Raw genomic sequence first — 24440 nt, 5'->3', positions numbered from 1 at the left:
CATTTTTAAATGGGCAAAAGATGTGAACAGATACTTCACCAAAGGAGATGTATGAATGGATAATAAGTGTATGAAGAAATGCTCAACCGCATTAGTCATTAGTGAAATGCAAATTAAAACCCTAGTGAGGTACCAGTAGGTACCCATACAATAGCTAAAATTTTTTAAATTGATGAAAATAATTAAAAAGTATGAAGTGCTTTCTCCACGGGTATTAAAACTTACTATAAATCAGAGTGATTGAGACAGTGAGGTATTAGTGTAAGGATAAACAAACAGAAAATCAGAATAGAATAAAGAGCCCAGAAACAGACCCACACATATATGGATGCTTGATTGCAAAGCAATGAGGAAAGGATAATCTTTTCAATAAAATGGTACTGGGCCAATTTGTTATCCACAAGTAGGAAGAAGCTCACATCCACGAGTGCTCTGGTTTTCACAAAGAGGATGATTCTGGTCTCTGGGCTTAAGCGGTACTCTTCTTGCAAGATGAAGCAGAGATCTTTGAGTTTAGGGTTCTCATTGCTGGGATCCATGGAAATACTTTCTAGTTCCTACAGCTTTTCTGCAAAAGGGGAACATTTTACAAAAGGTTTATAAATTCTAGCAAGGTAGAACACACTGTGACCTTTAGCTATAGTTCAAACAGTTTATCTCCCAATCTCTGACCAGAATTTTATGAGAAATAACCATCAATTTAATGCATACATTAAATATACTGATAAATGCATACATTTTTTCCCCCAGAAAGCTGGTTGTTCAGTGTTTAGCAGCACACATATGTATAGTTAATACTTTGGTAGGCAAAAAAAATTAACAGTAATTACCTTTGGGAAAAGCATTTGAGAGAGGAAGAAGAGAGACTTTTCATTTAATATTTTCCTATATTTTTCTTAATATGAAGGCAGTGGGATTATGAGCCATGTTGGTTTTCTTCTTTATAAAGACGTATATATAATTACAGCCTTAATATCATTAAAACACTTCTTAAAAAATTTTTAAACCTTTATAAAATTACTAAAAGTTAAACCAAAAAATGCTACTATCAATTGACTATTTCGATGGGATGTATCCTTTGCAAATCCTACTATTTTTTCCTTCTTCAAAACAAGAAATAGTATAAGCAGCAGATTCTTTTCATAAGCGCCAGATTTCCCTGAAGCATCATAGTCCTGACATGTATAATACCTTCTTAAGCCCGGGACAAGTCCCTGAGCGTAACCACGTGTCACTAAGTGTGACACAATATGTGTAGGCCGTCCCTGGAGTCCCCAGGCTCCACTGGCTTCCTCTCCTGGAAACGCCACCCACCTTCAAATCTCTGAGTGAGAGCTTGCTCAATCTCATCAAATCCTGCTGCTTGGACATTTCTGAAGAAGTCTTTTAAGTAATCCAGAGTATCTTTCATTCGAGCATGCTCATTGATAATGAGGGCATCATTGTATCTCTGTTGAAAGTGAAAAGTTTCAGTATGTTTCCAATGTCTAATGCATTCGCTGTACTCAAGTTCAATTTGCTGTAATTAACACAGAATTAATTTTAATAATAAACTTGTCTCAAATCTATTCCAACTTAGTTTTTTTAAGATGAATGGTCTCTAACAGTACTATAATAAAACCTTAGAACCACACTATAAAAAAAAACCCTCAATTAGCTAGACTCATTAATTAATTAGGATCACTTTGGATTCTAGAATTCTACCTTAGAAGAGAAAGAAAATTCCAAGAAAATTGCAAGTCAAAGATTAAATCACACAAAAATGTAATTCAGACATTCAACTTAACCTTTTTATACACCCAAAGCCATCAATGAATTGTAATGGCACCTGTTCAGAATGATGGTGCTGACCACTTACACCAGATAGTCAATTAAATTCATTAAAATTCTACAAATTCAAACTGACTGAGTGCATTTTAAAATATTTTCAATGGCACGACAAGCAGAGGTGATGGTGGTTGTTGTTGCTTACCTTCTTGATTAGCCAGCCATCAACCAGAGACTCTGGATTTCTCAGCATGTGGCTTGACCAAAAGCAGGAAAACATGTGCTTCAGGATATGGCAACACAACCCACCTACTGAACTTTAAAGATGGCTGTCACTGGTCACGTATCTACAATAATGTGCATCACCACCCAGTGTTTTCCAATTATGCCAATTATGGGAATGCTGAGGCACGGCATACAACCTCGGCCTTTGTTTCTGTCCCGTTGCCTCTAGTGCTAGGTTTCAGAGAGCAAAGAAGACGCTGAATGGGATTACTTGTGGAGTTTGCTTCATAAGAACCACCTGGCAAGTTCCTAAGTGATGCTCTCTCAGCTGCCACAGTGCAGCTCCCAGTAGGTGACACGACTGAAATATGCTTTTCCAAAGAAGCCACATACCCACAAATGCGACGTGTAGAAAAACAGTGCTTTACAAACCCTTCTCTCTTCATCTTTGGCATCTGAAACACCATGCGCGCTTTCTGAGCTGCGATAACCCGCTGTTCATATCTCTGTGTTCCAAAATTCCTATTTTGAATTTGAGATAAGTTTTCTGAAAAAAAAAAAAAAAGTTTTTCATTGTGCCATCTGGCCAGTCATTTAAGGTTCTAAGCATGCCTCGCCTTCTAATTTTCTTCCTTACTCTCTGTACACAGATATTCCTCTTGAAACAGTTTTCAGTAGTGTGTCTGTGTACATATACAATTGTTTACTGAATACCTACTATGTACCAAGAATCAACATGTCTTACATTTAAAATTTCACTTCATTTCACAACCCCATGAGGTAGATATTACATTTTACAGATTAGGAAATGGAAGCTCAGAGAAGCAAAATCATCACGCCAAGTCACACAGCTAGCATACAGGGGGAAACCTGGCAAGAGAAGCAGAACCAGATTGCACGAGCAGGGCGCAAACGGGCAGGTTAGAGCTCGGCCTGGAAGAACAAGGATGCCAGCAGGACACTGACGAGATAAAACTGGTAATTTCAGGCAGACGAGCCAGGTAATGGGGGTTCAGTGGGAAACAGAGTAGAGGTGGACAAACGAGGTGTTAGAATAAGTCTGAAATCAAGCTGTGAAAGAAAAGGAAAGAGAAAAGCAAATTAAGCGTGAGAGAAGGCGAGACACCAGGAGTTACGTTGCAGACATCAAGAATTCAACGTCTCCAAAATTCTAAACTCACCTGTGTCTGCCAAAGCTGTTCCTAGTGCTAGAACCAGTACTACCTGCTGGCGCACACACAGGTGCCACGCCACCCCGGCCCCCCGCCCTCTCATTCCCACCCAAACCCAGCTAGCCCTTAAAGCTGAACACTTCCTGTCTGCACAAGCCTCCTCCCTTCACCACCCCATTTCCACTGCCTCTGTTTGGCTCTCTTCATTCACTGGTATCCTCATCTCAGGACTAATCAGTTTAAAATCACCCGTTGCTCCCCATTGCTTTTAGGCTAAAATTCAAACTCAGCTTGGCCTACTGGGCCCTTCACTGGTCCCTGCCTCTCCCATTAGCCTCACTCCTTTCTACTACTCACTTGTTGAATTATCACGAAATCTTGCAGGTCCTAAAATTCACTGCACTCTCTCCTTCCTCCTGCCATTCCTCCTCTGATGCCATTTCTCTTCTTTTTGTTATAAATTTAATTTTTTTAGTTATTTATTTTTGGCTGCGTTGGGTCTTCGTTGCTGTGTGTGGGCTTTCTCTAGTTGTGGCGAGCGGGGACTACTCTTCATTGCGGGTGCATGGGCTTCTCATTGTGGTAGCTTCTCTTGTTGTGGAGCAAGGGCTCTAGGTACACGGGCTTCAGTAGTTGTGGCTCGCGGGCTCAGTAGTTGTGGCGCACGGGCTTAGCTGCTCTGCAGCATGTGGGATCTTCCCCGACCAGGGCTCAAACCCGTGTCCCCTGAATTGGCAGGTGGATTCTTAACCACTGAGCCACCAGGGAAGTCACTCTGATGCCTTTTCGACCTCACTTGATTACCTCTCCGTCTTAACTTGGCTGACTTCAAGATCTGTCTCAGGCATCACCTCCCCCGGGAAGTCTTCCCTATAGCCCAGTCCATGCCTAAGCTCCCATATGCTCCCATGACGCCCAGTGTGTAACTCTGCCCTATACGGTATGGCAACTATTCGCGTCTGATTCGCATTGTTTGACTGTGAGTTCCTTGAGGGCAAGACTGTCTTTAATCTCGGTGTTTCCATTACCTAGCATAGTACCTGGCACAACACCTGGTGAATTAATTAATTAATTAACTTTAAAAAGGAGAACAGAACTTGGTGACTTCATGAGAGCCTCAAAAGAAGAAAGAATCAAAGATCACCCCTAGGTTTGAATCTGAGCCTTCATGGGAATGGTGGTTTCATTCATATAAATAGGGAGGTCAGGATGGAAAGCTAATTTGGAAGGCCACGAAAGCAATAAATTGATTTAAATACAGTATTTTTCAGGTGTGCGTGTCCAGATGGATTACTTTGGATTTAAAAAGAGAAAAAAAAAGCAAGAGAAAATAAAGGAGGACTAAGAAGGCTCATGAATAACCTATAATCAAGAAAGTCAGCCTCTAGATATGGTCTTGACATTGTCTGAACTAAGGAGAGTGCAAGACACCAGTGAACAGTAGATGGCTATTCCCAAATGGAGAGAATACAAAATGAGGTTATTCTCACCGAGAGTTATGGTACCAAGTTCTTCAAAGATACTCTTTACCAGACTCTGTCTCTATCATCAACTGAGATATGTTGCATTTAAATCTGTCGGTGGTCCGTGATTCCACTTTCCTGAAAACTAGAGCCATCAAAGGAAAATGAGTATTTTTCAGGAAGCACACTTCATACTGCAAAGCATGCCTCTCCAAACCTTTCTCTGCCTTTGTTACTTCCTCTGTAAAACCCTAAGCCCCAAGCTCACAGGCAAGTCATCTGAATGATAAAACAAATACTCAGAAACCTTGCAGCGGCTCCCTAGTGTTTAATGCACTGATTCTAACATCTCTTTCACTGTCTGGGTCTAATTCAACTTCTTACTCAGGCTTTCCTGTTACTCAACACATAGGCCCTGCTCTGACAAGGCTGATATCCATCTTGTTCCTGCAAATGCCACATTTTAAACCCTGTCTGTTCTTTGATCTTCTCCCTTCCCACCCAACCCCCAGGAGTGTTCACAATGTTCCTAACATTCATTTTTGCATTGTATCCACAGAAACTTATTATTAATCATCTACCACATGCCGTGTTCTGGTGATAGCTGAAAAGAACAGGCTCTGTGTTCCAGAGAGGTCTGTCTTCTTAGGGGAGAGAAAGATACACAGCCAAATGACCACACAGAGTGCTGTGACACAGTATGTGCAAGGTGTCATGGAGAATGGGAAAGGCTCTCTCATTCTTCCCGGGGAGGCAGTGTCGTGGGATAAATAGGGGAAGAGGCAAGAAGGAGTGAGCACAGTCATGTGCAAATGCTCAGATGGACAAAGCTTAGAGACAGAACACACCACATGACCCATTTGAGAAGCCCAAGGAATGCGACTTGGTTGGGCTTATGGGACGTGAGAGGAGATGAAACTCAGGGGGCAGGGGGGACCGGACTATAATTTGTACGTGATATTAAAAGGTGTAGATGGGGTACCTTCTCTACACTCCTTACAAGCAGCTCCCTGACTATTTCAGGTATGTATGTTCTGCCTTTTACTCATTCAGTCATATGCTATTCAGAGAGCAAGGGGATGAAGTCATATGCATCTTCTGTACCTGTCTCCCTTGCTGGGTTAATATAGCATTCGTATTCAAGAAACATTTGTTAGTTGATCTTACTAATAAAATCATATTCTGGTCTTTTGAGGGAAAATATGATGAGTCCAGATAATTTCACTTCAACCGAAATTACCAGATACAGATTCAAATGATGAATGGGAACTCAGTGTCCGCCCCAGGCACGGAAAGCAGGGAAAGAGTGAGCCATCTACCTGATCGTCTAAGCACCCCTCTCTCACTGCCGGTACGTTTATAAGAGTTTTGCAGAAATGAAGAGTAAGAATGTTTGCTTTCTACAGGCCACTCCTGAACTTCGCTGGGGAAAGAAGCTGGAAACGTGATTACTTCCCAAGTATGGGGTTAAATATTTTCCACTAAACAGAGGAAGGGTAAAAATTCAGGGTTCATCTAAATGGCCCTGAACTAAGAATAGCAGAGAGTAACAAAGTCCCAGAGGGCTTGTTACTGGATCCCACTTACACTTCTGGGGCTTATCAACAATCTCCTCCGGTTCCTCCAAGTTGTCTTTGACTGTTGCTACCACTGATGTGTCAAGAGAAGCACACAATTTGCAGAAATATTCTGTGGCTTCAGCTGTATTTTTGGCATCCCCAGTGCCAACCGAGGCAGTCAGCCCCATGACCTGTGAGGTGCACTCTAAACCATTAGATGTCTGGGAAATAGCATGATGTTTCCACAACCCTTCATGTAACTCTTTCCTGCTAAAGTAGGTTTTGTTCTGTCTTTTAAACTAACTTCAGATAAAGAGCAAGAACATTATTTTTTTTTTCTGACATTCTCCATGACATCAAAAATGGAAAGGTCCCCATTAGGCAAAGCACTGAATAAATGCAGGAGTCACTACTCAGCAGCTAAACACAAATCAGCATAGAAGCCAAGAGAGGAAACCCTTTCAAGGCAGGACTTTTCTTTACCCTTGTTTCCCCCATGATGTGTAGAACAACATACTGAAAAGGAAAAGGACTAAACTCAGACACGCTTGCATTCCAATCTCAGCCATGTCACACTGTCTGTGTGTCCTTGGACAAGTATCTTCAGCTATCTGTAAAGCTGGGAAACAACAGCCATTTAAAATGGTAGCTGTGGGACTTCCCTGGCGGTCCAGTGGTTACAACTCCATGCTTCCAATGCAGGGGGCATGGGTTCGATCCCTGGTTGGGGAACTAAGATCCCACATGCTGTGTGTTGCGGCTAAAAAATAAAAAATTTAAAAAAAAAAAAAGGTAGCTGTGTGACATAGAGAATCGACTTGTGGTTGCCAAGGGGGAGGGGGGGTGGGGAAGGGATGGATTGGGAGTTTGGGATTAGCAGATGCAAACTATTATATATAGAATGGATAAACAACAAGGTCCTACTATATAGCACAGGGAACTATATTCAATAGCCTGTGATAAACCATAATGGAAAAGAATATTAAAAAGGATGTATATCTATGTATAACTGAATCACTTTGCTGTACAGCAGAAATTAACACAACATTGTAAATCAACTATATTTCAATTTTTAAAAAATGGCAGCTGTGTGAATTCAGTAAGATAACATTTGTAAAGAATTTAGTTTAATGGTCTCTTAATAAATATTTATTCCTTCCTCTCATAGCCACTCAAATATTGAATGACTGAATCATTCAATCAAGCAAGGAATCTAGTTAACTACCAATTTTATTCTAGAAGAAAAATCTGTAAGAAATGTGATTTCTACTGAATTTTGTCTATGGGCACCATACTGAATTTCTTTTAACCTGTGCTTCCTAAACGGGTAATTATTAAGGTTAGAGAACATAACTCAAATGTAAGATCAGTAAACCATAGTCATGGTTTCCAACCTCATTTGGCCCCAATATGACCAGGCGATTCTTCTGTGTTCCTCTCAGTTCTGTCTCCCATTTCAAATCCTCTCCGTACACCCTGAGCTCCCTCCTCCATTCCCATCTTGATTATCCTCAATGAACGATCTCTCTCTCCTACATTCGAGAGAAAAGAGAGGTTATACGCCAGGGATTCCCTACCCTTCCTGCCTCCATCTATTCTCTGTCTTGACTCTTCTCAGCCACTCCTCTCGGAAGACACCAAAAATGGTGTTTCATCTGCTCTCCCGTACTAATGCATCTACTTGCCTACCTATCCCATACCCTCTGGTCTCTCCTGGAATCTTGTTCTGTCAGTCATTCCCTCTCTCCCATCTTGCCTCACCAGCTGCTATTCACTACTTCACGCTCTGCACTCAGGCAATATCAAGAACCTCAATATTTTGGGGAACTCCCTGGCAGTCCAGTGGTTAGGACTCAGCACTTTCACTGCCGTGGCCCAGGTTCAATCCCCAGTCAGGGAGCTAAGATCCTGCAAGCCGTGCAGTGCGGCCAAAGAAAAAAAAAAAGAACTTCAAGCTTCTTGAGCACCCCAGGCTCTTTCATAACTCTCTGCCTCTGGACACACAGTAGCCTTTACTGAAAACCATCTAGCTATCTACCTTGTAAACTCTTGTTAGTTTTTGCCTATCTTAACTTCTGTTAGGTCTTGCCTTACTTTCATAGCACATTTAGGATCTCTGTCATTTCTGTTCTGTACCACTCCATCATGTGCCATCACCATAAATTATAACATAATTCTCATATATTTTTCTCCCCACAAAACTTAAGCCGTTTGTGGGCAAGGACTATGTCTTTTTATATTTATACCCTAGCGCCCAGCACAGTGCATGACACATGGAGGCACCTAATACATATTTGTTAAGTGAATAAATGAATAAATGAATCAAAATTAACGAATGAGTTGTACAATGTGCACTCAGGATCTAAGAACGATATCCTCAATATGGTGACAAGGGTAAATAAACAGGATTTAGGAAGGTTAGAACTCTTCTGAGAAATCCATCTGACTTTAGAGATACCTGGGGCAGTGAGTCTGAAGATCCTCCAAGTTTCTGATCTAGATAATTAAACATGATCATATTATAAGGATGATGTTTACTAGTGTTGTGGCATTCATCAAATATCATCAAAGTAAAGACAGGGAGTGACGGAATCATCTCATTTTTAAGGCTGTTCACAAGAATCTGTGGAGTTAAAATGACGATGTCATTGTTCTCAACAGTCTGTTCCACTGAGACATTGTCACATGTTACTCCAGAAATGCCTCCAACTTTGTACCTGGAAAATGACAGAAATTTCCTATCACCAACCATGATGTGAATGAGGAACCACAAAGATATGAAATACCAGGTCAGAACATCGAGGGATTAAATTCTCCCTAAGTCCAAAAGGAACAGATCTGGAGAAAAGTGAAGTGCCAGCACAAAGCCTGACACATAGTAAGTGATCAATAAATGTAAGCTAGGAAGAATTGCTAGTAGAATATATTCCATGTGGCACCTGCAGATACAGAGGGCTGACTGTAATTCTTGTAAGCCACTGAGAAAGAAAATAGTAAGGAAAAGAGTAATATTAAATAAATTATAAAATCATTAAAAAGTTAAATGTGCCATTTAAATATAAAAGTTATCTTAAGTCATTTACTCATTCGACAAGAGCTAATCAAAGGAATTTAGGATTTCAGGTCTACCTAACAAAAAAGACTTGAATCCATGAAGGAACTACATCTAGATTATATAAAAGCTTAATCTACTATAAATTTTTTGAATCATGGTTTTCCAAAAGCAACACAAAGCAGAAAACACATCAGTTACATGAAGCTAGAGAAAAAGAAGTTGGACCAACTTATACCTACCCAAGTCTTTCAAAATGCTTTGAGAACACAGATTTCTGCTGCTCATACACTGGGAGTTGAATAGCAAAAAAGACAACTTTCCCCTTTTGTCCTTGTGGAAATTTTTTAAGATGATGTTCACATATAAGAAGTGAAACAAAGGTTTTTCCACAACCTTTTAACATATAAAGAGAAAGACAACATGTAACTAATAGTATACTAAAATGCTTCTGTAGAAAGGTCATTATTTTAGGCTCCCCTAAACCCAGAGAGCTGACTAGTAAACTGGTGATGTGGGCAGGTTAACAACGGCAGAATTCACACTATGACTGAAAAACCAAGCTACGTCCTAGTTAACATGCATTCAGACAGTCAGGGCCTGCAGGAAGCTAAACGAGGGCATTTTTAGGGGGCTTCCCTGGTGGCGCAGTAGTTGAGAATCCACCTGCCAATGAGGGGGACATGGGTTTGAGCCCTGGTCCAGGAAGATCCCACATGCCGCGGAGCAACTAAGCCCGTGCGTCACAACTACTGAGCCTGCGCTCTAGAGCCCACGTGCCACAACTACTGAAGCCAGCGTGCCTAGAGACCGTGCTCCGCAACAAGAGAAGCCACAACAATGAGAAGCCCGCGCACCGCAATGAAGAGTAGCCCCCGCTCGTCTCAACTAGAGAAAGCCCGCGCGCAGCAACGAAGACCCAACGCAGCCAAAAATAAATAAATAAATAAAATTTAAAAAATAAATAAATAAATAAAAGAGGGCATTTTTCTTTCCTCCCTCATGTTCCTTAAAATACCTTGAGACTATATTAATAGAATGGTTGTCTCAAAAGACAAATGGAACAATCAAAAAACTGAAACTTGCCCATTGTGTCCCAGTGTTCAATAAAGGGGAAAAAAGGAAGCAAATAGAGAAACAAACTATATCAGTAATGGCAATTGGCTTACCAGTAGGAGCACATATTATTGTGTTTTTTCCTTTCTGAGCAGGTAAAGCAAGCTCTAGTTGGTAATTTCTTGGCTTCAATGGGCTGCAAGTATGAGGCACTTCTGTAAAACAAAAGAAACTAAGTTACCAAACAGTGACTGCTCCGAGGAATCAAGGCAACAGGTATTGTCCAACAGACAAGAATTCTGTCTCTAGAAAGAAAGGCCTCATTCAAGAAAGTTTAGAATCCTTGTCTCTAATTAACCATTCCAGCTTCTGCACTGATTTGAAGTATAGAATTCTCCCCCAATGACAAAGTACCAATGGCAAAAAGGAAAAAAAAAAAAAAAACCCCACAAAGATTTCTTTCTGAAACAATCATGGAAGCCTAATAAGGAGAAACTAAAGCAAGAATGGCCTAATTCAGGGCAAGACAGATGGCCATCAGTTAAAGGAAATGCTATATGAGACAAAACAACCGCAAACCCCTCCAAGATCTTTGAAAAACACCTAACTGTGAATACTGAACTCCCAAAGTGATCTCTTATTGACGAACAACCATGCTTTGTAATTCTGCAGGCTCTCACATGGTATTCTCTCTTCATAAAATCAGAAGTTTTAAAAAATAATCAGAGGCTTTTCTCACTAACAGATAAGCATACAGACTATTAAGAGCTAGAAAAGACCTTGGAAATCATCTATTGAGTCCAACCTACCCATTTTAAAGAAAATGGGAATTTCTAAAAGGTTAAGTGAGTTCACTAAGGACCTTTACATGTCAGAAAAAATGAAAGCAATTTACATTCATTGACTTTATTCTGGAATAACAAAAAATGTGTATCATTCGGTTGCAGAAGTAATCTATAAATTTTCACCTTATGTTGTTATCCCCAAATCACATCTTTCTTCTAACACTATTCATTATAGATCCTAATTGTTTCCCTGATGTCCTTTTATAAATAACTCTTTACTATGGCTTATTATGCAACTTTCTGGTCTCCTCATGAAAATATGCTTCAAGAAACATAAAGTGGGCCTTATAGGGCCATAGCTAACTTATGTGAGAATTAGAGAAAGGAGCCCCTTTTGGAGGACACAGCCCCTCAGTGTATTGTTTGCCAAACAACACAGGCTGGATCTCAGCCCCACTCAACCTCTCAGCTCCACACATCTGTGCAGGGCACACACTTCATCAACATATACTGCAGCCCTGAGATCTTGAGAGGAAACTGAGCAAGTGACTCACAAAGAGTAGAAGTATTTCTTTAGAAAGCAGGGCTGATTTTGGATTTCATAGACATTGAGTTTCTGGGAGGACTCTATCATGCAAATACTTAGTGATAAAAGAAGACAAAAAAAGAAGAAAAAAAAAGGAAGAAGCTAGCAATAGCTATGGAAGGGAGAGAATGACATTTCTAGTTACAGAGAAAGTATCCATTTTAATATAAATTCTCTTTTCTTTCTTACTTTTCCTTAAATACCTTTTCATTAGGCTATGACTTCTGGCACTGCAAAACATGACCCCACACAAAATACCTAAAGAGCATCATTATGGAAAAGAACAAACGATGCTGAGTACCTGAAGAAGGGCATGAATTCTGACTAAGATTCTGGTTTTCTGGTTCTTCCCTGTAGAAAATCTGTACATCCAAAGTTTTCATTTCATCATCCTCAAGATCTTTCATTTTGACATCTTTTGCACCTTTATGAGACCAAAACACATCTTAGAATCTTTACATTATTTGATTACGATCTTGATGGTGAAAGCCCTACAAAGAGATCATAATACAAAAATTTTAAACTTCCATTAAGATTTCTCACTACTACTCCCTCCACCTTTTAAAACAACCAAAGGAATCTTTTTGATTTCAAATTGAAATCTCAATTTGGAGTTTGAACTCCAGTGTCATTTAGAACTTTATTATTCAAAGTGTGAAACATGGACCAGCAACTTCTTTAGGCGCTTGTTAGAAATGCAGAATCTTGAGCCCCGAATGAATCAGAATCTGCACTTTAGCAAGCTCCCCCGTGATTTACAATCAAACCAAAGAGAAGCACGATTTAGCAGACACTCATGTCTTCCATTCCTGACCCGACCCAAGAAATCAGATGTGTATTTAGACATAATTTCTGGAACACTTTGTGATCTTAAAGAAGCCCACAAAAGGCTAAAACCAGACACTCAGATGGTTTACCAAACTCAGCCTTTAAAATAATGCTCTGAGAAGATGTTATTAGATTCAGGAAGCCAAATGATGGCTCAGATACTTAATCACAACAGATTCTTTTTTCCAATCCTGTTCCAGTTCAGTTCCAGATGGCTTCCAGGCAAGAGAATCAGGCAATGTCCATCATGATTCTACTCTGAAAAGGGGGTGAGTCCTGGAGTTTGAACCTTTAACTCTAGAATTTTCAAGCTATTTCTCTGATAATCTAAACCCAGACGGCGAGCTCAGACTCTGCCATCCCCAAATGCTTTGGGCAGGATGGGCTAATTCTGGATGAGAGTGGTTTGTCCTGGTCCATTTTTAGGGGTTATATACAACCTAACTAATTCTGTAGATTAAAAAACCACCTGCCTTCCAGAACTCAAACTCATACTGGTCTCTCACTAGAGATGTAACCATGAGTATTTGCAGGGGAAAATGCCTGTGACAGTGAGAGAAAAACAGGCAGGACTGAAGGAAGCCCTAAGTAGAATTATGAGGAAGGGCATGTTTTCAGACCCTCCCACCCTTCCAAATATCCTACCTTTCTCTACCATCCACAGTTCACTGAACTTGCTCTCTTCTTTCTCCAATGCAAGTTTCAAAGTTTTGGGCCAGTTCTCCTTGTCTGATCTGAGAAGGCATTCAACCATTTTCTCTGCACCTGCCATCAGCCCCTTGATGGAACAAATCTAAGCAAGACAAATGCAGTTGATTGATCAAGTTCAAAAGTTTTCATTTTTTGAGTTTTTACTGAAGAAATATCAATTCAAGTACTATCTGATTTAAAATCATTGTGTACTTTGGTTCACTAGGTCTCCTTCATGACCGTTCTTGACCCATCCAACTCAATCTTTTGAGATACCCTTTCCTTCATCCTTGTCCTCTACATGTGATATCGACATGTCAAGCCATGTGTTCTTACCTCCTCTGAGATGTTATATGTATCATCATCAGCTATATTAGGAAGACAATGAGCCTATTTGACACCCCTTCAAAATATGGGTATATTGGCATAGGTATATTTGGAAGGATATGACAAAATATTAACAAATGCTTTTTTCTGGGTAGTGGGACTTACATGACTTTTATTATTAATCACAATAATGAAAATTTATTGAGCACTTATTATTATGTGCCAGGGATATGTAAGCACTTTACATATATTATCTCATTCAATTCCTATAAAAATACCATATTAATAAGGTACTATTATTATTTCTATTTTATACAGGAAGAAACAGAGGCTTAGAGAAACTAAATAACTTGCCTAAGATCACACCACTAGTAAGTGGTTGAGCTTGGATTAACAAAATTTATTTGTGTCCAGAGCCTGAACACTTAACCACTGGAGTCCATAGCCTTTTTTCTTTTTTTAATTAATTAATTTATTTATTGGCTGTGTTGGGTCTTCGTTGCAGCATGTGGGCTTTTCTCTAGTTGCGGCGAGCGGGGGCTACTCTTCGTTGCGGTGCACGGGCTTCTCATTGAAGTGGCTTCTCTTGTTGTGGAGCACGGGCTCTAGGCGCGCAGGCTTCAGTAGTTGTGGCACACGGGCTTAGTTGCTCCATGGCATGTGGGATCTTCCTGGACCAGGACTCGAACCCGTGTCCCCTGCATTGGCAGGTGGATTCTTAACCACTGCGCCACCAGGGAAGCCCCCTTTTTTCTTTTTATTTGCTAAACTGTTTGGTTGTATTTAAGTTTGCATAAAATATTATTCCCAAAAGTAATAAAATAATTTTATCTGAAAATAGGGCAAACCTGAAAAAAACTTGTGACACAAAAACTACTCAGATCACAATTAAAAGTACTCTTCTAGGTAATTATGCCTTAGATTTGAGGACTTTTGTAGATTTCAATGATCTTGGTCAGGTCTAAAATAGCATAGAAAATAGAAGACATTCCCCATGTTCAAATTTTTCCCCCAAATTCAATACTTAATATTAATTAAAATACCTGAATAATTTCTTCATATTCCTGATTAATTAAACATTCAGATATTTCAGGAAGGATACCTTTTGGATTGATCGTGGATTTAAATTCTGGTTGTAAACACTTTAAAAGTAATCTATACTCCTCCAACCTTTCAATTTTTTGGAAATCCCAACTTTCAATGGCATCATAAAGTCCAGAATAACCTGAAAAGTAGGAAGAAAATGGGGCTTTTAGAACACCAACTAAAAAATACTTTGAGATTAATATCATAGAAATCATGTTTGAATATTCAGTGAAAGAACTGAAAACATATCTGTAAATCACCTCCATTATTTATGATCTTTCAAAAAGAAAATTCAGTATTCATTTTAGGCACCCCACATTTCAGGTCCTCTAACAACGTTTACCATCTCTTAGGAGAAAGTACTACGGATAAATTTGAAGTCTTACATTTGGTCTTAGTATGAAATCTTCCTTCCGAGGTACCCCACGGACTTCACCTCAACCTCTGATTTGCCTTTCAAATGAGTCAAACCTTCATGCTATTAAGTTATCTCCTCAGTGCAAAGTAGTAAGAAGGGCAAAAAGAAATAGAAATTTTAATTCCTGCCCCTCAGGGGCTTACCTCCTACATTATTCCAAGAAAAGAATAGTAAGTATAATGGGAAATTTGAGGGGAAAAAATTATTTTCAACTGTAATAATCCAAGAATGCTTGGCCCTAAGATTCTCTTAGCAGAATAACCAGGCTTGTCTGACTATAAGGCCCACACTCTTTTCATTAGGCTATAAAGACTATAACCAAAAAATGAGCACAGATGAACCTACTACCAGACTTAAGAGCTAGAATATTCCAGTACCTTTGTGGGTGTATGCCTCCTCTCTCCCACCCTTCTATCTTCCTGCAAAGATACTACCATCCTGTATTTGATTTATCACTCTTGATTTTTTTTTGAAAAGTTGCATGGCCTATGTTCAGTTCCCTATACAATACACGTTTAGTTTAAGCTTGTTTGAAACTTTATAATTATATCCTACTAAATGCAATTTTCTCTGACTTTTTAAAAAGTTTAATATTACATTTCTAAGTTTCACCTGTGTTGTCGTCTGTAGCTATGTTCGTACATTTTCATTGCAGTATAATAGACTCTTATGAATATCATAAAATTTATTTATCCATTCTCCTCTTGAAGGATACTGGGGTTGCTTCCAGTTTTGTTTGTTTGCTTGCTTGTTTTTGGCATCACAAATTGATTATACTATGAACATTCTTATATGTGTATTCTGGAATATATGTGTTAAGAGTTTTTCTAGGGCATATATCAATACTTAAGAGTGAAACTGCTGGACAGAAGGATACAGGAGAGTTGAACCATATAAGATGATGACAACTGTTTTTCAAAACAGTTGTAGCATTTACACTCCCTATTGTGATCCTTAAGATTTCCCATTATTAAAAATCCTCTTCAAAACTTCACACTGTTGGACTTCTTAAATTTTGCTATCTAGCACTTATAAAATGCTATTTCATTGTGTTCCTAATTTACAATTTCCTAATTGCTAACTGGACTGAGAATCTTTTCATATGTCTATTAACCTTTCATGCTCCCCATTCTTTGAAGTGTCAGTTCACATCTTTTGCCTTGTAAATGTTTTCTTTCTTTTTCTAATTGATTTTGAAGCCTTTTAAATATATTATGGATACTAATTCTTTGGTGATTATATATTTTGAAAATACCCTCTCCCAGTTTGTCACTTGTTTTTTCACTTTCTGTATAGTGTTTTTTGATAAACAGATGTTCTTAATTTTAATGTCATCAAATTTATCAATCTTTTATAGTTAATGCTTTAATGTCTTATCTCATAAATCCTGCCATATCCCAAGGTCATAAAAATGCTCTTCTGTATTCTTTTCTAAAATTGTAAAAGTTTTGTAAAGCCCCTATCACCATGTCTAGCACTCAGTAAATAGTAATTATTATTTATAAAGCAGAAGGATTATATCCACTTTTCCATTCTTTTGTTCTTACAGTTAACAATAAATGTTGGCTATTATAATCAGAGGTTAATAGGTACCACTGAGAGTCAGTGTGGTATAGTAAAATGAGCACAGAATCTGAATTCAAATCCCAGCTCTGCCCTTACAGGCTATAATCACAAACAATTCACAATCTGTGAGCCTCAATTCCCTATCTGTAAGATGGGAATGAAAACAGTACCTACATCCCAGAGTTATGAGAATCAAATGAGATAATCCATTTAAAGGACTTGGCATGCAGTAAGCCCTTATTATACAATGCCCAAATCTGTCTATCCACTCATTCCTCCTGACTGCAGTAATCAAAATGATTGAGTGCCTAGGAATGATATTGGTACGGCCTATGAAAAATTCTGTTAGAAGTCTAGGTTAGTCATTTCTACCCAATTCACACAAATATTTTGCTGTTTATAATTCCCTGAATGGAAACTTGGATCCTTTTACTATATGGTCCCATCTAACCATAATTTCTGTGTTTGCAAATCTCACCATATGCCTGTTTATTTAAAAAGAAAAAAAATAAAATAAAATTGTTAGAATTTTGCCATTAGGAAGAATTAAGTCTTTAATTCTTTTGATTTATTGTGTGTGTGAGAGTGGGTGTGTGTGCATGGAATGAGGTAAGGAATACAAATTTACTTGTACCCACGTGGATACGAAAGTTAGGGTTTGCCTGGTTTTTAACATTATCCTGTTTAAAATGGCCCATTGTAATTTATCAAAAAGCCCCTCCTTTCCGAGTGATCCTCCTTTCCCAGTGATCTTCAATACATTGGGTTTCTATAAATCTATGAGTCTGATTGAAGGCTCTCTATTCTATTTCACTGGTCAGTTGTTCAATGCCAGGACCAGCATTACACTGTCTCAATGCCTATGGCTTTTAATAAATCTTGATATCTAGAAAGGGAAACCCCAACCTACTTAATTCTTCTTCTTTAGGGGTGTATTGACTATTTTTGTGTCATAATTCTTCCACACACATTTTAGAATTAGCCTGTCAAGTTGATGAAAAAGCATGCGGGATTTTTATTTAGAATTGTATTGAATATATAGATCAATGTAGGGTATACTACATTGATACTTTTATGGTATCAAGTCTTCCTCTCCATGTGCATAGGTATATATCTCCACTTAGCTAGGACTTATTTTTTGGGGGGGCCATGCCACATGGCTTGCAGGATCTCAGTTCCCCAGCCAGGGATTGAATCCAGGCCATGGCAGTGAAAGAACAGAATCCTAACCACTAGACCACCAGGGAACTCCCTAGGACCTCTTTAATATTTTTCAATAAACTTTTATCATTTTCTCCATTCAGACTCTACACATCTTTTGCTAGGTTTATTCCTAAATATAACTTTTGTTACTGTTATAAATGGTATTTCATTTTGGATTACATTTTCAATTTTTTCCAGTGGGTGGAAATACAACTAATTTTTTTTTTTTTTATAAATTTATTTATTTATTTTTGGCTGCACTGGGTCTTCATTGCTGCTCACGGGCTTTCTCTAGTTGCAGCAAGCGGGGGCTACTCTTCGTTGTGGTGCGCGGGCTTCTTATTGCGGTGGCTTCTCTTGTTGCAGAGCACGGGCTCTAGGCACGCGGGCCTCTGTAGTTGTGGCACGTGGGCTCAGTAGTTGTGGCTCGCAGGCTCCAGAGTGCAGGCTCAGCAGCTGTGGCGCACGGGCCCAGCTGCTCCGCGGCACGTGGGATCTTCCCGGACCAGGGCTCGAACCCACGTCCCCTGCATTGGCAGGTGGGCTCTCAATCACTGCGCCACCAGGGAAGCCCACTAACTTTTGTATACTGATCTAACATCCAATAAACTTGCTAAACTGTCCCGTTAGTTATAATAATCTCTCTGTAGATTCCTTTGGATATTTCAGGTAGACAATTATAGCATCTGCCTGAAAATAGTCTTTACATTGCCTTAGATTAACAGACATGAACTAAATGTGGATACTTATAAATTAATAGTATTTCACTTTTACAGCATTTTGAAACAGTTGAGTAATATACTCTGATTTGTGAGTAAAAAGAATGAACTAACCTGCTTGGTCAAGGGCATCCAAAAAGCCGCAGAACCAGCTTTCCTCCTGGAGCTCCAACAGGAACTGGAGAAAAAGTGAGGCAGCCTCCATTGAGCCCTTGTTGTTTTTCTCAGCCTGAATATGCTGCACCTCATCTACAAACAGAAGCAAGAGTGACATCAAACTGCAGAAACTAATCATTGGAAGTAAAACCATTAATCATTGGAAGGGTTGGTTGTCAGACCTTCTCAAATGGGGCTGGGGAGTATAACAAATCACAGCAACGAAAGGAAGTGCAGGAAGGCAGCAAGTTCTCTGCCCAGGCCAATCACGCCCATTCTTGACCAACCCCCCCTCCCATCCTCTCTGGAAACTTCTCAATAGTTTGGTGTAGAAGTCTGGGAACATGCTGGAGGGCAGTCCTTAAGAAAAGGAGTTTCTTAAAGATGTTTGCAAGAGTCTCCCCATAGCAAGGGAGAAGTCAGGGTAGCACCGGGTTAGGTGGAAGAACAAAGCCTCTTCTAACATTTTGATAGCTTCTTGTTCAAAAGACTAAATTAATTACAGGACTAAAAGAGTGTGAGGCTAGGACCACTCATGTCATCAGTAACAATTACAGTGGACATAGCAAGCAGAGTTAGAATAAACAGAGATACCTTCATGGTCCTTTTTCCAGGCTTTTGCTAAGACGTATAAAAAAATTAATAAACAGAAATCTCAATTAAATAGAGTCAGGAAACCAGAAGGGGGCGCTCTCATGCCCTGTGAACATAGCAGAGCCCAAGAGGAAGAAGACAGACTCTTCTTTCCTGGCAACGACTCAGCCAATGAAAAGTCATGGACTCTTTGTTTACTACAGCCCTCCCAGCCTCCTTTCCTCTCTATAAAAGTGTTCTTCCTTTGCCCTGCAGGGACTTGCACATGGCTGCCATGGTTGCAGACCCCAGATTGCAATTCTCTGCTGACCCTCAAAAAACCCATCTTTGCTGGAGAAATATCTGTTAGTCTATTCATTCCAGGTCAACAGACAGTAGGAAATATAGCAGAAAAGTGAAATCAAAAGAAGCTAAAGAGAAACACAGTGAGGTCAGGTAACAGAAAACTATCCACCAACCAGCTGGTGGTCATATTGATTTTGTACACTAACTCCACGTCTGCGCTGGTGACCAAACCTTTGCCTTCGCATGACCTGATATTTGATAATTTTCCATTTTTTTCCCCATTGTCAGTGGAATGTAAATTCCAATGGAGTAAGCCAGTTGTCTGGCTGGTTAACCTATGTATTTTCAGAGTTTAGAAGAAGACCTAGTACTTAATATACACTTAACAAAGGTATGCTGAATGAATGAAAGAAGGAAAGAATGTATTCCTTCTTTGCAACACTAAAACAAACCCTTTTAAAATTCTTCAATAGTTTTTAGAGTTTTAAATCTAATTTTAGTGCCTTTTCATTACTATCTAATTTTAGTGCCTTTTCATCACTGTAAAAATAGATCTTGTACCCATTAGCAGTCATCCCCATTTCCCCTCCCCCTAGCCCCAGGTAACCACTAATATTCTTGGGTCTCTATGGATTTGCCGGTTTGGGACATTTCATATGAATGGAATCATATAATATGTGGTCCTTGTGGTCCTTCACTTAGCATAATGTTTTCAATGTTCATCTATTGTGTATCATTTATCATTCAATTCTTTTCCTTGCTAAATAATATGTCATTGTATGGATACGCCACATTTTGTCTATCCATTCATCAGTTAATGGGCATTTAGGTTGTTTCTACATGTTGTCTTTTATGAATAGTAATGCTATGAACATTCATGTACAAGTTTTTGTGTGGACATATATATTCATTTCTCTTGAGTATATACCTAGGCATGAGATTGCTGGGTCCTATGGTAACTCCATGTTTAACACCGTAAGGAATTGCCAACCTGTTATCGAAAGGAGCTGCACCATTTTACAGTCCTACCAGAAATGTATGAGGATTCCAATTTCTATATATGCTTGCCAACACTTTTTACTATCTTTTTAATTTTAGCCATCTATATTAGTTTCCTGTGTCTGCAGTAAAAAATTACCACAAACTGGGTGGCTTAGAACAATAGAAACTTATTCTCTCACAGTTCTGGAGGCCAGAGTCTGAAACCAAGGTGCTGGCAGGGCCACACTCTCCCTGAAGGCTGTAAGGCACAAGGCATTCCTTGCCTCTTCCAGCTTCTGGTGGCTGTTGGCATTCCTTGGCTTGCGGCCACATCACTCCACTCTTTGCCTCTTTCTTCACATTACCTTCCCCTCTCTTTGTCTGGCAGCCGCATCACTACAATCTCTGCCTCTGCCTTCACATGCCATTCTCTTTGTTCCTCTATGTCTTTACATGGCTGTCTTCTTAGGAGGACACCAATCACATTTGATCAGGAGCCCAACCTACTCCAGGATGACCTCATCTTAACTAATTACCTCCGTAAAGATCCTATTTCCAAATAAGGTCACATTCTGAAGCCTGGGGTTAGGACCTCAATGTATGTTTTCTGGGGGATAATTCAATCCATAACAGTAACCTATCTTGTCACCTATCCCAGCATCCTTGGGCACACAACCTTTTGCAATAGTTAATCCTTTTCCTAAACCTAGTCCTTACAGCTGGGTTCTTGTTCCCAGGCTTCCCTGCTGTTTGTTCTTCCGCTAGACGTGCTACCTACGAGCCATTACGGATAGTCCACATGGAATTCCAGATTCGTCTAGTCACAACTGAGACCTTCCCAGGTAAACTGCCTCACCATATCCTGGGCAGTTTAGTTTTACTCTGCACATGGTTGGGCCCACTGTGATGCTGCCTGGCCCCAATATCTGCTGCTCCTAGGTAGTGTTACTTTCCTCAAAAGCACTGGGAGTTCAATGCATGGAAACTCACATTTTTGGCAGGCAGTATCTCTCACTCCTTTTGCCATCCTGGCCACTCTTGTGATGCTATCTTCAGCTCCCCAAGGCAGAATTTCTTGGTCTTTCCCTGTGCTTTCTCAGTTAATTTACATGCCTCTGACTGGAGCGCTGACACTGCATAGCATATAGTAATCATTTGGGGGCCTGTCTTCTCCCTTAGACCGTGACCATGAGCATGTTGTACTCATTTTATCTGCATCTTTGTCTTCTAATCATCAACAAAGTGCCCGGCTCATGCATGTGTCCAGAATATGTTACTGAAGGAATGGACAAATGCTTAGAATATTGCCCACCAGCACCCTTCCAGGATAAGGGTTAGTCTTGACTCCAAAGGGATATTGCAAAAAACCTGTAGCCCACACCCAGGTCTACCTTGAAACATCCTGGATAACTCGTGAATAAGCAAAGCCTGGAGGTACCCCAGTAACCAAGCAAGCTCTCCAGAAGAAACACGGCTGCAGTGCTCCTCTCGCAAGAGGCAAATCATGCACAATATCCAACATGTGGAGAGAAGGATTATAGTAAGAGATAGTGGATGTTGCTAGTGTAATTTAAACATACTGGTGTATTTGTGTGTGTGTGTATGGGGAATGTATGGGCATAAGGAGAGTATGGATAAGCTCCCACTGCCTTCTAATGAGGGCAAAAAAAATGAGTCTAAAAGCTTCTATCCAGCCATAATGCTCTTTAGTGTCTGTGCTCCTTCACTGAATCCTGATGATAAAATATATTTGTCACAGTTAAGGTTAACCAATAGAATCCAGAGCTTCCAAAGCAGCCAAGAAAAAAAAAAAAAACAGGGGATAGAGAACTTTATCAATCTAACAGAAAACAGAAAAAGATGGGGAGAAAGCAAAGAGTTTATGTGATAAAATATAAAGAAATGAACAGGAAAGATGTAAACCAGCTAAATGAAAACAGCTGCCTCCAGGGAAGGGCTTGAAATAAAAACTCTATGGTATCGTTAACAGTCAAAAATAAGAAAATATTATACAGTGTTCTTCAGCCTGCTTTTCTAACTTACCTTTTGGTATTTTTATTGTGATTGTACTGTAACTATAAATTAAAACTAATATATATTAAAAGCTATCCCACTTATGTGCTCCCTTAGCACACTACGGTTTTCCATCAAAGCACTCACCACACTTTATTACCATTGTTCTGTTACTTGCCTTCACATGTGCACTCTAATCCCTTAGGGCAGGAACCATTTCTATGGAGCTCACCAGTGGACCCTCAGTTCCTAACAGGATGCTTCCTATTAGATAATATGTGTAGTAATATGTGTTAATTGTCTCCAATGCTAGCCTAATGCCTAACTGGGGTTAAGTTGCTGGTAATTGAATCAATACATGAGTGTATGAAAGAATGGGATTCCTAGCATTGTTAGGGTTTCACTCATCCCAAGGATTTCTAGAAGAGACAGATGTCTTGCATGGCTTACATTCTTCAAGGGCCCAAGCTACTCTTTTGTTACTTTTCTCTGAGCACAACTAGAAAGTAGGGGTCTATTTGTGTTGGTGGCATTCTTTCACTCCTCACTCCACAACCTGTGCTTTGGTTTTGCACAGCAATTATCACTCAAGTTACCTGTCTGCTTTAATGTAATTTCCAAAAACCACCTCACATCAGAAAAGCTACGTAGGCACTTGGAGCAGATTCCTTCTCTCATCTCAACCCTTCCAGGCACCACCTCCCTTCTCTTCTCCCCAAGCGTCTGCTCACCTCTGCCACAAAGCACTTCAATACAAATTTGTAAAATGGCCATTATCCATCATCAAGGGACTTATAAACCACATGGAAACACCTGACTTGAAGCCTAAAGCCATTCTCTCCAGGGAGTCTTGCTCCTCTCATAATCCAAAAAGATTCATGCACCCCAGTGTTCACAGCAGCACTATTTACAATAATCAAGACATGGAAGAAACCTAAATGTCCACTGACAGAGGAATGGATAAAGAAGATGTAGTACATGTATACAATGGAATATTACTCAGCCATAAAAAAGAATGAAATAATGCCATTTGCAGCAACATGGATGGACCTAGTAGAGATTATCATACTAAGTGAAGTAAATCAGAGACAAATACCATATGATACCACTTATATGTGGAATCTAAAAAAGTGATACAAATGAACTTATTGACAAAACAGAAACAGACTCACAGACTTTGAAAAGAAACTTATGGTTACCGAAGGGGAACCCTAGGGGAGAGGGATAAATTAGGAGTCTGGGATTAATGTATACACACTACTACATGTAAAATAGATAATCAACAAGCACCTACTGTATAGCACGGGGAACTCTACTCAATATTCTGTAATAACCTATATGGGATAAGAATCTGAAAAAGAATGGAATATGTATATGTATAACTGAATCACTTTGCTGTACACCTGAAACTAATACAACACTGTAAATCAACTATACCCCAGTATAAAATAAAAATTAAATTTAAAAAAAGTTTCCAGTTATTTGGTAGTGCAAATAAGATCCAGATTCGGCAGAGTAAGCCTCAACTTCCTTTGAGTTCTGACAGCACTTTGCAATCATTTGTGTACTTCTGTCCTCAACCGTCTCCCATCTCCAAACCCTTGGACTTTAAAGTATTTTAAGGAAGGGCTTGTATATTATTTTGAATCTCTGATGTCAGCCCAAAGACAAACACAGTAGACGTTAAGTATTAGTAGAAATAAATGGAATGGACAGCGACTTGTTTCCCCAGCTTTACATCTAAATAGACGTGCACCCCTAAGCAAGTCATTTCACCTCGCTGGGACTCAGTTTCCCCATCTGGGTCTCCAAGTGCTCCTCAAACTCTGACAATCTCTAGTCTAAAACGCTGTGGAGATCTTGCCACAAACCCGGTGTTCCCAGCAAGCTACCTGTATTGATTGAAAGA

At 39.6% G+C, this 24440-nt stretch overlaps 1 protein-coding gene across 1 annotated transcript in view; it reads right to left on the bottom strand.

Annotated features, from left to right (window-relative positions):
• The window catches only part of RIGI (RNA sensor RIG-I), a 48953-nt gene that overhangs the window by 22431 nt on the left and 2082 nt on the right, over positions 1–24440 (bottom strand). The window contains 15 exon segments of the mRNA XM_082402489.1: positions 420–557; positions 561–568; positions 1315–1450; positions 2386–2441; positions 2444–2539; positions 4655–4698; positions 4700–4772; positions 6215–6377; positions 8645–8903; positions 9481–9634; positions 10408–10509; positions 11967–12089; positions 13139–13286; positions 14554–14735; positions 18617–18751. Coding sequence (XP_082258615.1) covers positions 420–557; positions 561–568; positions 1315–1450; positions 2386–2441; positions 2444–2539; positions 4655–4698; positions 4700–4772; positions 6215–6377; positions 8645–8903; positions 9481–9634; positions 10408–10509; positions 11967–12089; positions 13139–13286; positions 14554–14735; positions 18617–18751 — 1817 coding nt within the window.

This window comes from Balaenoptera borealis, assembly GCF_965194805.1.
Source record: "Balaenoptera borealis genome assembly, chromosome: 8".
Classification (NCBI taxonomy): Eukaryota; Metazoa; Chordata; class Mammalia; order Artiodactyla; family Balaenopteridae; genus Balaenoptera; species Balaenoptera borealis.
This window is presented reverse-complemented; position numbering and strand designations above follow the sequence as displayed.